General features: G+C 42.3%; 1 protein-coding gene across 9 annotated transcripts in view; it reads left to right on the top strand.

The window, feature by feature from the left end:
• The window catches only part of rerea (arginine-glutamic acid dipeptide (RE) repeats a), a 151,762-nt gene that overhangs the window by 118,043 nt on the left and 17,812 nt on the right, over nucleotides 1-15,907 (top strand). For all 9 annotated transcript variants that reach the window (XM_008318819.3, XM_017036011.2, XM_017036010.2 and 6 more), the window contains 5 exons: nucleotides 8-56; nucleotides 459-583; nucleotides 2,051-2,150; nucleotides 2,753-2,851; nucleotides 11,207-11,287. In XM_008318819.3, the coding sequence (XP_008317041.2) occupies nucleotides 8-56; nucleotides 459-583; nucleotides 2,051-2,150; nucleotides 2,753-2,851; nucleotides 11,207-11,287 (454 nt within the window). The remainder of the gene's footprint in view (nucleotides 1-7; nucleotides 57-458; nucleotides 584-2,050; nucleotides 2,151-2,752; nucleotides 2,852-11,206; nucleotides 11,288-15,907) is intronic.

The following is a 15,907-nucleotide window of genomic DNA, read 5'->3' as shown; positions in this document are numbered from 1 at the left end:
TACTCAGGCGACTAAACAGCACACAAGGGGAAATCCGAGTGGGACCCAGTCACCAAGTAAGTCCCAGAACCACACGGGGTAAAGTCAACAGCTGGTTCCACGTCACTCGTCACCCATCACCCTGAATGAAAAGATTTCACCCCAAAGACGACTTGGTTTAGACCCTTTAAGAGTCCTTTCTCAAAGACCCTGAAAGTTAATAAATGCTCCGCTCAGTTCTGCCCCCTGTCAGTCACTCAGATCAATGTGAAGGACAGGACGTCATGTGAGCGGAGCCTCACGTCGCATTAAGATATTAAATAACTGCGACTGTAACTCGTCCCCATTCCCCCTTCGCCAACACTCATCCACTGCAAACGTTGATGACACGCGGTTGAAAGCTGACATTTTCTCCAGGCTGCCATGCTATTTGGAGTGTGACACCACATGTTCTTCTCTCTCTGCCTGGACATAATTAGGCCAAGCTCCCGGAGCTGCAGCCTTTCCCCTCTCCTGGCGGCCAGTCTGTGACTGAAAATGAGGAGCTGGTCTGGATGCCAGGGGTCAATGACTGCGACCTTCTCATGTACCTCAGAGCTGCAAGGTGAGAGCCGACAAAAACATGAAAAATTCAGGTGTTTCTAGACGAGGCGAGGACTCGTTAACAGCGCAGGTCTCTGTTCTTCAGACATCAGCCTGATCCGACCAGGCGTCTCTCATTTCCCTCTGTCTCAGCAGAGCTATTTTAATGCCACATATTCATCCTACACTTGATCAGGTGTCGTTTAATGAGATGAAATCATTCGTCAGTGCCCTCCAAGTTGTCGTTGTGAGTGTAACGTGTGTTAACAGGTTTGTCTTGTAGTTTAATTAATCATCACCTGTCAGTGGCAGACGCAAGTAGAAATTCTGCTGTGCACACGGTTTTATCCGACTTCACGCCTCAACGCGACATTTGGTTAACGTTACTCATGCACTTGGATGTGGCATTTTACTTTATTATAATTTCAATTGTTTTTAGAAGAAGGAATTTTTAAATGTTCATTTGGGATTTTAAAGCTTTTTTTTCAGGAGGTGAAACTTTTTTACTTTATTTTTTTGTTCTTTCAATTTTTTCACTTTGGGTTTCAGGCAAGTCGAGAGTTTGTTTGGGCAGTTCTTGTGACATCACACCAGCTCTTAAGTTCACATAGATTTTCTGCAAGGTTTAAATGATGGTTTGTTCAGGTTCGTCAGCAACATTTCCTCTTAGAGAAGGAGTAGTGTGTGGTGACGGTGTTCTTTGGGTTGTGTGCCTCTCCATTTCTTCTCCAATCACATGCGGCGTCTCTGTAGCTAAAAGGTAGCCGGTGATGTTGCTGCTCCTGCTGTAGTCAGAGTTGGAGGTGTCTGTCGTAGCAGATGTTTCCTCCAACATCACAGTCTGTTCTTTTCAAAGTCTAAAGCAACTAAAGTGTTCTTGGCATAAATGCAGGCGGACCATTGCTATGACAGCAGCACAAACACAAACAGAACAGAGGGAAACCTGGGCTGATGAAAAATATCAGGCATCTTCTCCCACATGGACACAGTCTGGGTGTAAAGTCTGTGTCGTAGAGCAGAAAATCACATTCTGCTCAAGTTGTACCACAGACTTGTCCCCACAAGAGTCTGAAACAAAAACCTGATCACTTCTTTAACCGCCTGCAACAGTTCAGAGAGAGCCAGTGGATAAGAACCACAAGATACCGCAGTCATGTGACGAGACCATGGAAGATACTGTAAACAGTGGTCCACAAAGTAGGGGGCGAGGCCCCAAGGTGGTGCTGACCACGTGCGGGGTGGGCATACCAAGGCAAATTAAATGATTTCTAAAAGAGGGATGTTACAGAAAAAATCTGTGAACCACTGCTTTAAGATAAGTTTCTCTTCAGTAATGTCATTTTGAAGCTAGTATGAAAAAAAAAATCAAAAATCATTGTTTTATATTTTTGTTTATGGTAGACACACTTCAGTGTTTTTTCTACAAACCTCTGTATCTCGGTGTCTACAGACGTTCTGACGGTGTTTTTATCTCCCCTCATGTTCACAGGAGCATGGCTGCCTTCGCTGGAATGTGTGACGGCGGCTCCACAGAAGACGGGTGTCTCGCCGCCTCTCGAGACGACACTACATTAAACGCACTTAACACTGTGAGTCGCCATGCAGACAAAACACGAAAACCTACCGTGATTAACGTTCTCATTTCTGGTGATGGTCACTGGTGAGGCGATCAAGCGCCCCCTGCCAGATGAAGCATCCTGAGATGCTGGCAGTTCATCAGGTGCTCAGTAATTGGTCATATTTCTCAGTGATATGGCATTAAATACAGAGGAATCGGCCACAAAAACAGAGGAGAATCATCACAAACAGGACATTTATATGCTGAGGTGGAAAATTAACATAGTGAGCAGGTTCCTCCTCTGTGTCCTTCTCTATCTGCAATTCCAATGAGCATCTTATTTATTCTCCGAGGGGAAGCGACAGCTCTGCAGGTTGCAGCCTATTGAACGTGTCACAGCTTTAAGCTGTTTCGCACTCACCTTCGAGTTTTATATTTACAACCTGCCGTTGACATGTTTGTGCAGCAATTCCTTACATGCAATGACTTGAGTTTGAGATTTATTGTAGGAATAAAAATCAAGTTTTACATCTGTACATGTAATGTTGTCGGTGCATAAAACACCAACAACCGGCCGCCGTTCTATCGGACAAATGTTTTATAGACACGTGTGTCGTTCTTTGTTCCATACAGCTTCATGAGAGCAGCTACGACGCAGGAAAGGCTCTGCAGCGCCTGGTGAAGAAGCCAGTCCCCAAACTGATAGAGAAGTGCTGGTCAGAGGATGAAGTGGTAGGAGAAGCTTTTTGTTTTTATGTTGTTCTTTTTAAGTTATTGTAAAGGCCACTGAGCTGAAATCAAACCACGACGGAGGTTGAACTCAGAGCAGCTCAGACGCGTGGTTTAACCTGCTAGGTTCTCTTTCTAACAGTCAATCTGGACAAATCTGTTACCAGTCAATTTGGTAATTCCACAGTTTCCTGGAATTTTGGAACCAGTTTGGAAATAGACAACTGGACTGGTTTGATATCTAGAAACCACTAGAAACCAGGCTACAGTGATCTGCCTGTGGAAAACGTTAAATACATATTTTAGTCTCATAAGCAGAACATACTATATTCTCTATGTACAGTATATGTTGGGCTGCTGATTAAATGTATGTATATGTGTGTCACAAACCTATTCTTACAATTATATATATATATATATATATATATATATTTTAAGGGATAGTATTTTCGACACAGGCTTGTAGGGTCTTTCTGTTGATTTTTCTTCTTAGTCAGGGCTAAGTTTGTGTCTATAGAGGGCGCTGTTGAGAGGGCGTTAAATAACAGCTCTTGGCTGGGTCTCAAAAGACATGAGTGAAAAGTCGTCAGACTCCAGCTCCTCGGAGGCTGAAGAGCAGCTGCATCCTGTTTATGACCCACAGAATAAATCTTAAGCATGGATGTCTGGAGCGAGGGGGGAGGTGAGGGAGTGGGGGGGGAAGGGGTGGTGAGGCTTGGTAATGTTAGCCTCCATTTGAATTTAGATGTGAATTTTACCACAGCTGCTGAAGGGCTGAAATCAGAAAATGGCAGCTCTCCTTCTTGATCAAACCGGCAGGGAAGGAGGGGGAATAAAACGGAGGATAAAACCGTGTGGAAGCCTCTGAGAGCGGAGGCTTCGACCTCACTGCTTTATGACGCACATCTGTGTGTGTCCACGCTATGATCTGAGAGAAGGAAACAAAAACAAAACAAGAGCCCCCATCTCTGTAAATCCTCTGCCCGGTTTTCTCTTCTCCCGGGTTATTTATTGTTTTTTTCCATTTTAATACGATGTCGTTGGGCTGCAGCTGGGCAGCCTGTGCTTCGCCTTTGAATTCAGCCGCTCTGATCTTGTGCAAGTGAACGGGTGTATTTATCTTGTAATTGAACATGATGGGCACATTTGAATGAAGCCAGAGCCGGAGCCGTGGCAGGAAGGCAGTGAATCAAAAATAAATGAAGCCAGCCGTGCTTTTGTGGACCGTGTTGTGTGTCTGTGTGTGTGTGTGTGTGTTTTAGTTGTCGTTCTTGCTGTTTCCAAGCTGAACTGCTGTGTGAAGATAATCAGAGTGGAGGAGAGGAATGTTGATGGGAAGCTGAATTTCCTCACTCCACCGCAGCAGGTCTACCACAGACCACGGATCACAACAACACTGCAGGGGCTCGGCGCTTCAGTCTGTAAATAACTCGTTACCAACACTGAAGTGATTACTTGACTCATTTAGCTGCTATGGATTTTTTTGTATTTGAATATGTAGACTCTGGTTGACTTTATGTCTCAGTGATGGACATGAACTGATGTGTCCTCTGACGATGGACAGATGTGAATAAAAAGCCTGAGATAACTGTCATTATCTAAAGACAACTCCGTCTGTAATCTTTGAATTTATTGTTAGAAAGTAAATGAGGTCTGGACTAATTTCAGCTCAGGTCTGACTAAGTAACACGTCTGTGATTTTTTTTTTTTTAACACCAAGTGGGGTGATTTATTTCTACAGGCCTGTAAAAAAGACGATAAAACCAATTAAAGTCAGAGCATGTAGCACCCCTCCTTTCCCTGTAGGGTGTGCTGTAGAAGCGCCAACACATTGTTTCATGATATAAGTGTGGTAGTGGTTCTGTGTTGGATAGTCTGACTAAAAGCTGTGATGTGGGCAGAACTTTATTAATAATTTAGCATCGTGTTGTTAGATAGATTTAACCCTTGCACTGCTGTAGCGCTGCTTTAAATAATCTGGAGATCCATCATTTACAGCAGTGAGTTTCCTCCTGTGAGCTGATGCTTTCTCTCCTCCTGACTTTCATTTTTAAACTCTGAACTTAAGGCAGCACCTGTTTACTGTAGTATAATTATACACTTGAAGTAGTCCAGTATATATATAATATTTTACATAATTTTGACCCTGTGACCCTGGCTGACCCTGGCTGTGGTGAGGAGTTCAGCTGATGGATGGTTTGTGGTGACACTGTAAAAGCTGCTCAGTTCTTTGTCCCTCAGTCCATTCACTTCATTCTGGGTCAAGTTGACTTCATTCACACAGGAGCTGCCAGGCATCTCTGTGCTGGCTCCCAGGTTCATTGACTGTGGGGGGACAGCGAGGGGGGGGGAGGGGGGTCCACCTGTACCTCTGTAGCTCAGTGGCTCCACTCTGGCCAGCCAAGGACACAGCTCTCTGTGTTTTGATCGCCTCTTGTGAATCCACGGTCCTGCAGCCTTGAGGGGACCGCTGCACATGTAGCATCAACCTTGACACACTCGCAAAAAGCGGCGCTGCTGCTCCTCATTTATTTATCACCCTTCACTTCACCTCACATCTCCCTCACTCCCTCATCATCTCATCCTTGCTTCCATCCTCGCTTCATTATTCCTGCCTGGCCTTTTTTCCGCTGCAGCCGTGCAGTTTTCTGTTGGAAATGTGAGTAAAAGTGACAGCGGGACCATTGAACTCAGCCCGTCTGCAGGGTCACTTGTCACCCTCTCCTCGACCTTTGACTGCTCTTGCAGCATCCCTCCCTTCCTCACAGGCGCGCCCACACAAAAGATAAGAGCAGAACACTGCAGTGGTCTCCCGTCAGTCGTTTTTATCACAGCTGCGGAGGAAGTGACAGTCTCGTAGAGTCGTGTTTGTGTACTTCATTTTTATTGTCCACCGGCAGAAATGTATTTCAGCTCCAGAAAGATTTGCGATGGCGGGCCTGCAAGATTTCTTTAGATGAGATTTTTTTTTTTAACGATTCACAGGGAAATAAATCCATCACCTCAGTCTTTCATCGCACCATTTCGTTGGGTTTCATTCATCAGTGAAGTGATGACTGTGGACCACAGCAGAGAAACATCATTTAGGTCTGAATATTTCAGAGTTGTCAGCAGACTGTAGAGAAATACTTCATTGAAATAGCTCTGTGGACAGACCAGGTGACAGAGGATGTTAGTGGAGTCTGAAAAAACAGCAGACATGGAGCAGACGTCTCCCTTCGTTAATGATCAATTATTTGTCAAAGCAAATCAAAACCATCGCAGAACTGCTGTTGGTTTTCCACTGAAGATGAAAAAGTCTCAGCTCAAACATCAACTCTTGAACAGAAAGCAGTTTGAAACTTTTGCCTTTGAATATTTTTTCTTATTCTTCACCAATAGTTGAATTATCGTGGAACGAACTTCTGCTTTTCATATTATTCCATACTTCATAAGAGACAAAATTATTTTCCTCTGTTTAGAGACTTCTTGACTTCATTTCAACACAGTTTTATTTTAATTATTGTTTTTCAATATTTATTTTCTACTTCTACATCCACCACCCACACAGGTCTTTTTATATCCTTTAGTTTTATGAGCAGCAGCAACAAACACTTTTCTCCAGACTGAACATTTTCCTTTTTTTCTCTTATAAATAAAGGCCAACCTCATTTAACTTTGATTCAAGGTTTAGAGTCGAGGTCGTCAGTGGTCTGCAGCTCTTAGAAGATCTGATGAAGTATTGACAGGTGGTCATGAAATTAAAGCTTGATTAGAACATTTTTAAACATATATATTTTTTAATCCTTGTTTTTTTAATCGGTGTGCAGTGACAACACCTCTGAATCAAAGCTAGTAATTTCACTAGTGTTTTTTAAAAACAATTCTCTGACATAATTGTGCCCTGTCTGGTTGCTGAGGTATTTTCATCTCCTGTAAGATCGTATCTGTATCGTCTCTGTTTTTGTCTTGGTTTAAATGTCTTTAAAGGGATTTTCAGCGTCAAACCTGATTTAGTGAAGTTGTCTTGGCGTATGGAGCTGCTGTCGACCCTGAGTGTAAATAAGTGCTGCTAATAATGCATTGGCCAACAGGAGGAGCCATATAAACAATCACAAGCAGCAGCAGTGGTGTTGGTGGATGTGTGTGTGTGTGTGTGTGTGTGTCTGATCTATGACTGCTGTGGAGCGGGAGGTCCATTTCTCAGCCAGATGTGCCGTGCTGCGGCTTATCTCTGCCTGTATCTTCAGGTGATGGATGACTAGAGCGGGCCGATGACAGCACGGCAACGGGAGGGAAGACAGAAGGGAGAATAGCGGCCCCCCAGTGGCGGAGCCCAGGCCTGCAGACCTGAGTCTCCCCATCTAATCAAAAACACCGCAGGCGAACAAAACAAAACAAATAAACCGGCTTCGATCGCTGCAGGCACTGGATCATTCTGGAGTTCAGTGAGAAGCTTCACGTTAGTTGTTCTCACCTGTAGGAAGATCGCCCTGAAGTTTTATCACCCTTGGCCAGAAATTCTTTTTTTTAAGGTTGTTTAGCCACGAAACAGCAGACAGGATGGGTGTGTGCTGGAATTTCCTGTCACCTTTTGTGTGCACGAAAGCCAGAGGAAGCAGATGATGTTACTCAGCTTGTTAAAGGTTGTGTTTACTGACATTTGTAATATAAAACCATCTCCAAAATTTAAAAAAAGCAACACTGGGTGTCAGCTTGAATAGGATTGGGAAAAGTCAAGGATTGGTTTCCTCTTCCTGTCTCTTCAGGCACGTTGTGATTTTGTGTTTTTTTTTTTTTTTCTCCTCTCACAAACATGATGAGCAGCTGATATTTCCCATCAGACACTGCAGGGTGGTTCATTTGGCTTTAAGCTATCAGGGCCTCTGGGTTTACACACAGCAGTCTCTGAAAGGTCAGCGTTTAACTAGGACTCAGGTCTAATGAGTCCATAAACGAGCGAGCGTGCCTTTGTTTTCTGTTTGGCGGCCCTGTGTCTGTGTTGTCATGCGATGACATTTAGCAGGAGTTATGTTCTGTGTGTGAGGCAGCGCTCTGTTTGTCATCTTGATACCATCTTTGTGCATATGTCTGCATTATCGTAACCAGTTTTACAACCTCCAACAATCAGCTCACAGGCAGGAAGTACACACACACACACACACACACACACACACACAAAACAAAGAGCCATTGAATCATTTTTTCCCTCTTGTTCTCCACCTCCTTTTTTTATATCTCCTCTCCTGCCTCACAATAGTGCACTGTTAGACTGAGGAGGGAAACTTAGGGAGGGTGAAAAGCGCCACCTCTCAACTCTGAGAGAGAAGCCTGTTGTTTCTGCTCAGCGGATGGCCATTTGGTGGAGCCCACTGCTCTTTCGGCCCCTCCTCCGTCGCTGCGTCTCCTAGCAACGCGGGGCTGGAGCAATCGGAGCAGGGGCAGAGTGATTCAGGGAGCAGATTGGCGGATGATTTATTAGCTGGGCTGGAGAGCAGTGAGCCCAGGCAGCTGAAATGGAGCCTTAAACTGGAGCCGACATGTAGAGAAGGGAGGAGGGAGCCAGCGAGAGAAAGAAAACATGGGAGGGGGCGGAGGAGGAAGAGGAGGAGGACAAAAGGGGAGAGGAGAAAGAGAGGGAGCAGGCAGACAGTTGCTGTGTGTAGACCAACAGACTTAGTTAAAGTGCTGTTAGTAGGACATAAGATTGTGTTATTGGCTGTTAAAATAGTGGGTCTAAAAACTGACGTTTAGAAGTAGTTCAGTCTGAAGAGCCTTCAAAATGCCACAGTTTTTCCTTCAACTAAGAAGAAAAAAACATTAAAAAAAAACTACACTCTAAACACTAAAATATAAAAATAAATATAAAAAATATGATCTAGCAGCCAAGTAGCATTTAGCAGTTTACTATTGGAGCTACAGTTTCAAATAGAATATATTTATTATAACCTCAAATTATCTAAAATCTATTTAAACTGTCGTCTTTTGCCAATTTTTAACAAAGCGGTTTGCTCAGAAATAGTTCACAGTTACTTAAATATCTAAGATAAATGTCTTCTTGGTAAATTTCACCTTTATTTTCTAAAATGTAAGTTTAAGGCTGTGAACACGCAATTAGAGTTTCATTAAAAAATGTCCTTGGGGTAAAAAGTTTGTGGCAAAAAAATGTAAGTAAGACTTAAATTTGCATTAAATTAAAGTAGTAAAAAGTATTTGGGTAATTTAGCCCAGAAATAGAACAAACAGAAGACACTGAGAAAGTAAACTAAAAAAATAAACTTTATTTTCAAACTCTAAAGCATGTTTAAACTGCAGGATCTCACTGAACAAACAAACCGAGTGCCCTGAGTCGTAGCTCGTCAGTGTTTTATTTAAATATTTGTACTTTCACACCGTCATCTCTAAAGCTAACATGTCTCCAGTGTTGGACGGCTGCAGTCCTGTCCTGTCAAACAGGCCTCTGTAACAGTGATCAGCTGAGTGGCTGCTCTGACGTTTCCCCTGCCGCCTTCAGCTCAGTGGAACTTTGACAGTCCCAGCCTTAAATCTGCTCTAAACCCCTGAAGTAGCTGTCACGTGTTTGTGTGTGGGAAAAACTGCTGCCGGTGACAGCTCCATCTACTGGCTAATCAGCCGCTGCACCCTCAGTCTGATTGATGCAAATGAACTACTTAACTGCTGATGACACTGATTAAACTAATGACTAATTATTCCCACCTCCGGTCTTTGACTTTTTTTTTTTTTTTTCATCTGGCCTTTGGTGTTTTATTTTTTACTCTGGTGTAAAATCAGTTAAATATCAAGTAGCTGTTTGGACTCTGTTTATATTGAAACCATGGCATTTTAAAAATCTATTTATTTATTATCAAAAAAAAAAACAAGAAAACAACAGGAACATTAGTGAATCACTCCTGTTGCTGAGGAAAATTTCCCAGTTTTCTTTAGCCTCTGGCTTTTGTTAGCTGTGCTAATGTGGCCTTTGTTCCCGGCCAGGAGCTGGGAATGTAAACAATCTGTGGTTACATAATGTACTGTAGTTGACAGAGTAAATTAACTACCATAACAATGAGCTCCATGTCAGGTTTTTCTCCCGGCCCTTCTTCCTGAACCATGTCTAAGGGCTTTTTTCCACTTGGTGTCTCAGGCTGACTCCTCTCTGAGCCTGACTCCTCACGTTCACCTCTTACCTTTGTTTAAGGGGAATAATTACATTTGCTCTCCTTTAATTACAAGCCATGTCTCTGGTTTGTTGTCATACACTGGTAAACAAACAAACAAACCATGAAACATGCCACAGGAGCAAGGAACAGGCTCAACCCAGCGGAGTCAGGAATCCACTCCGGGTTTTCCTTCCTGCCGCAAACCAGAGTCTCTCTTGCAGAAAGATCACATGTAAAGCCTTCCCCTTTGTAGTGGTAGAGCAGAGAGTGACAAGCTATTTCTTGCTTGTAAAAAAAATAAGGAATAAAAACCAGCAATGTACCGTCAGAGACTGTGTGGATTTTCTCCTGATTTTTCCTCCTGAACCTGTGGCCGGCTGTAGAGAGCTGCTCTGCTCTCACGGAGGACTTTGCTCTGCTTTTTGCTGGAGTTAGTCTGTGGAAACGCTTGGCTGAGATCACTGAGGGACGGGACTCGCCTCTGGAACAAGAAAGTAAATCTGCTGGTCGTCTGCTTCGCTGGTTATGAATGTTTTCTGCCTCTGCTTTTTTAATGGCTCACAGCCTGTGGCTCTTAAAGAAGAGGAGAGAAATATTTAGGTGGTTCAGCTTCTGCTCTTATTTCTATTCATTCTCAATGCTGTGACCTGGGGCAGTTTGTCCGGATTCTGTTTTCATGTCAGATTGACTTCACGCTGATGAAGTTACTGGGGATTTTTTTTTTTAATGATTTTTCTCCACTTATATTTGTGTCTGTGGACACTGGCCTGTTTTTATATTTTCACAGTTTTTCTTTTGCTAAAAAATATAGTGGGGAATAATAGGACTTCATCCTTGTACAAAAGTTATTTTCTGGTTTTTTAAATTCCCAGCTGTTAGATATGACTTTAAACATGTTATCTGACCCAGACTTCAGCTTTTTTCTTGGTCTTGAAATTTTTATTTTGTACAAAGGAGCTGAGTCTGTCTGTCTGTTCCTGTCGTGCTCGTCATCTCCTCCGTCTGACACGGCCGAGGACTTTAAACCGCCACAGACACAGAAACCTCTCAAACCACAGAAAGTGAAATGAAAACTGATTTCTCGTCTCTGTGTCTGTGTGTGTGTGAGTGTGTGTGTGTGTATTTAAAAGACTGTAACTGGTAGCAGTTGGTCTGAGTTCCTCCTAACTGGTGCCGTTTCCTCCTCTTCTCTCCCCTTTCCCTCTGTGAAACGCTACAGAAACGCTTCATTAAAGGACTGAGACAGTTCGGCAAAAACTTCTTCAGGATCCGGAAGGAGCTTCTTCCCAGCAAAGAAACGGTAAGAAGATTTATTTCTCTTTGGGTCGGTCTTCTTTAATAAAAAAAATAATGAGAGCAGTCAAACAATTAATTACAACTCTGAGCTGATCCTTAAACTCTGATGAGAAGAAAGTGCTGTCTGCCAACAAACTCAAATAAATTATCAACTCTCCTTCAGGCTGTATGAGTTTAAAAAGAAAAGAAAAAAAAAACGCAAATGCTTTAACACACTTTACAGACAAGCAGTGAAACTTAACAAGTAACTCTCACAACGTTAATTAACACCCTCTCTTAGCAAGTAGTAAACAAGTGGAGCAGATGTGATGTGAACTGTGTTTACAGCAGATCTGTCCTGGAGAGCGGCCGCTTCGTCTCCTGTTCATGCTCCAGTCTTGTAGTAACCTTTAAGGTTTTATTTTTTTTTTTAGTTTTTTTCTAATGCTGTAATTTCTTTAAAGATTAAAAACAGGTCACAGTCTTTGAAACATTATAAAATGAAAATGTGTCACAGGTTGAAACGTAGAGACGAGACTCATGACTGAGAGGAGAGGCCGTCTCAGCACTGATGTAGAAGTGTCCTGAAGTAGATTAACAGGTATTAACCTCATGTTCCAGTACAACCACAGTACAAATAATAACAGCACAACTACAAAAAACTAAAGACCTTTCAAAAGACACACAAAGAAAACTAGTAATCCATGTCAACCTGACTGAGCGGGACGCATTTAAGCCATCTATTAAACTGGAAAATCAGCTTTGATTATTATTCTTTTTTTTCTGGTTCTTGCTCATCATACCACAGCTAAGTCAGGGATTTGAACTAGCAGTCAGCCAAGTCAGGGATTTGAACCAGCAGTCAGCCTTTTCCTGCGCTAGCCTGCGAGCTAAAAGGATACAAACACCTGAGCTCTTTAATCAAAGATTTCTTTAGTCAAACTAAGGACTTTGTCGCTTTGTTGAGAGCAACAGGAGAGGCATGTGACCCAAAGAACACCTTCCTCGCAGTGAAACAAAGTGCAAATATAATACTCTGTTTTTTTCCCTCAACTGCACGTTAATTATTATAGTTTGTGTCAGCAATTATTAATCCTTCAAATGTCAAAGTTTTGACACCTGGTCCGTCTTTTATTGCCAGGCTAATTATGAGGTCTATTAGTAACGCAGTCGTTTTTGACACTCAGTATCTGCTGCTCTTTGTCAAACATGCTTTTCTTTCTGTCAATCACTGTCACAGACTTTTTATTGCTGGAGAGAAAGTGATTTAATATCTCGGCCAACAGGAACTCCTGTAATGCAGCTGTTTATGTAGGTGTGTGTGTGTGTGTGTGTGTGTGTGTGTGTGCGTGCGCGCGCGGAGGGAAAATGTGCGTCTGCGCAGACGAGTTAATCATTGACTCTGTGACCTGTTTCATGGTGGAAATAGGTCGGATTCAGGCCCTGACAATGATTCGCAGCTCAAGTACAGTGTGGTTATCTCCTCTGACCTCGTCCACTGGAATCTTTTTATTTCTGTATGCAGGAAAACCTCTTAGAAGGAAAATAAAAAATTCACTCTGATTTTTACAGACATTAAAAGTAACTTGTTCCTGCTTGTTCCCTGTTTAAAAAAAAAAAAAAAAAAAAGCGTAGCCAATGGATTTTGCATTTCTAATGCTCTAAGACGTGTGGACCTGGCTGTTTGTGTGAAGCGGCTCCTGTTGGCGTCGTGCCGAGACAGTGCTGACACAGACATCAAAGAAAACCTAAGGTGTTTGTCATACAGCTCCACCGTTTCATTTCCTTATGCGCCGTGAGCCCAGGATATGTCAGTCCTGCTTCTCCAACACCTGAAACATATCCCGGACTATATTTCACTCCCAGGCTCCTCGGCGTCAGCGTCTTATATTTTATTTCTCAAACCCAATCCCATCCTCTTAAATAAGAGATTAAAGTGTGTGAATACACTCTCCTCACGGAGGTTACTTCAATTATTTTTACTGGTTCTTAAAATATACGAGCGGTCCAGTTGATTGGCTATAAAGGAGGTATTAATGCAATCCGACCTGGAGGGGGAGCCCACTTGGCAGCAGAGGTAATAGACCTCCTCCAGGAGCTCGGCCTCCTCCTGCTACGGAGCAAAAAAAGGGAGATTAATTTCCCCCCGCAAATGGAAAATAAACTGCACTTTAAACATGTGAACAGAGAAGAAAATGAAGAATAAAGTAGTGAGGGGGGGTAAAAGAGACCTGAGGGAGGGGGCGTAGGGGTCGTGACGTGGGCTCCTAACTCAATATACACACTTAAAAGCCTTTTATTAGGAGAAAAAGAACTCAACCTGTGATTGAAGATGTTTTTTTTGTTTTTTTTTTTCCAAAGTTGCACTGTAAATTCAGAAGAAAGAAAATTCTCATGGATTTTCTATTGGAAAAAAAATGAGTAGAAACCAATTTAACAGATGCTTTTATGAGTGAAGCCTCGGTCTTTAAAATTGATTTAAATTGTTCCAGACTGAGACTATTTTTATTTATATCAGGTGAGTTTCCTCACGTTACACTGGATCATAATGTTTTTTTCACCTACCTTAAGAAGACTAGTGTTTGTGTGTGTTTAAATAATTAACGTTTTCATAAATTAAACATATATTTAATTTTTAAATTAGTTGACTCTTATTTTTATAGTTGAATAATTGTTTTAATCAATATTTTCAGTTTTTCTTTTTTAGGCTGAACTCAATTAGTTTTTAATTAAAAACTGTTTAATTAAAGCCTCAACATTAACTGGTCTTTGCACACGGACAATAATGTGAGAAATCGTTTTTTGATACACAAAACTTAACCACTAGGTGGCACTAAACAACATGCGTTTCAATTTGTTTATTCTTTTTATTCCTCTCCTTGAAACATGAGATGAACACCTCTGAACTATTTTGGATGTTTTAAAAAGACAAACATACTCGTGTTGTTCGCACTCCACTGGAGAGGAGGCACGTTGGCAGAAATGCAGGTGTTCTTGCCCTGATTTCTGAATGCGTCACCATTGTTCAGCCACAGTGCAGTGTGTTTAAAGCCTTCAGGCTGATATCCACAGCCTCGGTACAATGTGCCCCCTCTCACCCGCCCCCATTGGCTTGCTCTGCCCCAGAAAAGCCAGCGAGGCTCGGACAGCCTGTGCCAGCGGTGATCACCCAGTGCTGTGTAAACACACACTGGTATCAGACCTACACTCAGGAATGTTTCATGTAAGGTCATATGAAGTCCTGAGGGAGGGAGGGAGGGAGGTTGGATATGTGTCAGTTGTATGACCTGAGAGGACGACATGGAGCGATGTTTTAACTGACGGCTAATGACATCTTTAGCTCTGGACACTCTATATTAGCATTTCTACATTAGATCTGAGTGGATTTGATGATTTCACCACAGGACGGTTAAAAAAAAGTCAAGTAACAGCAGGCAGATGTGTGTGTGTATCTCCATTTTTTATCTGACTGATTCAAATGATGGAATTTAAAAAAACGTGGAAAAATGTCAAGAAAAAAAATGTTTATCCAACAAATACTAATATTGCAGCTCAAATACCAAGCATGTCTGCAGGGTCGTATTATGTCTTTAGAATATATGTACAGTGACGCAATTTGAAATGTGAAAAACATGTTTTTTGTTTTTGCGTTAAAGTTGTCCGTTTCCTGCAGTAACATTTGTTTAAGAGAAAAACAAGAGCGGAACGTCAAGAGTGTTGCGTGGAGACAACGTCTGGTTGTTTGTCGCTGTTTGTGTTTGGGCTCCGAGGTGGGACCAGCAGGAAGGTGCTGTTGTGGCAGTGTTTTGGAAAAAGTGAACACAGGTGAAGCTGAACAACAGGTCCCCGTGTCGTGTTGACACAGCAAGTCAAACAAGTGTCCTCAGACAGCAAACAGATGTAGTCTAAAAAAAAGTATGCACTCTTTTCAAATGAAGGCTGTGTTTAAGAACAGCTCTGTTTCTTTTTTTTTCTTTTTTTTAAAGATGCCTTGTTTGTGTCTTCAGTCAGATCAAGCAGACGGTGATTTGCCGAGCTCTTCTTGTTCTCAGGGAGAGAAGAGAGCACTCTGCCCCTCGGGCTCTGTCATTTACAGTCTGGCCAACAGGAGAACAATGTTCTCAGCTCAAGCTCGTAGCAGATGTTTTCCCTGCTACAATCTGTACAGACGTCAACTTCAATCCATTGCCATTTTCACACCGCAGTAACAGAAACAGTAGAGTTGAATGTTCAGTCATTAGAAATACTTAGGTTTAATCACTATTTAAAGCAACAGCTGCACAAGACGAGAAACTACCTTTGGAACAGGGACTCTGTGTTTACCTTGTAAAAGTAAAGTAGTACTGGTACTGTTTTGGATCACTGTTATCCAAACATGGGGTTACCATAGCAAAAGATTAGATTTATTTGAATTTGAAGATTTTTGTTTGCTGTTTCTTTAAATAGCAGATGCTAATCCAGCTAAAGAAGAAACCCTTTAACTTGTGGCCACACCAGGTTATTCACATAGTGATACTGGCACAGTTTGAACACCAGATGGTCGTTTCTTACACAACCAGTCTCATGTTTGGGCTTGGGACCAGCATTATGTGGCTGGGTAATGATGGGAGTTAAGTATCTTTCCCAGGAACGCTGCTCTCCACAA

This window comes from Cynoglossus semilaevis, chromosome 10 (genome assembly GCF_000523025.1).
Source record: "Cynoglossus semilaevis isolate Cse_v1.0 chromosome 10, Cse_v1.0, whole genome shotgun sequence".
Classification (NCBI taxonomy): Eukaryota; Metazoa; Chordata; class Actinopteri; order Pleuronectiformes; family Cynoglossidae; genus Cynoglossus; species Cynoglossus semilaevis.
This window is presented reverse-complemented; position numbering and strand designations above follow the sequence as displayed.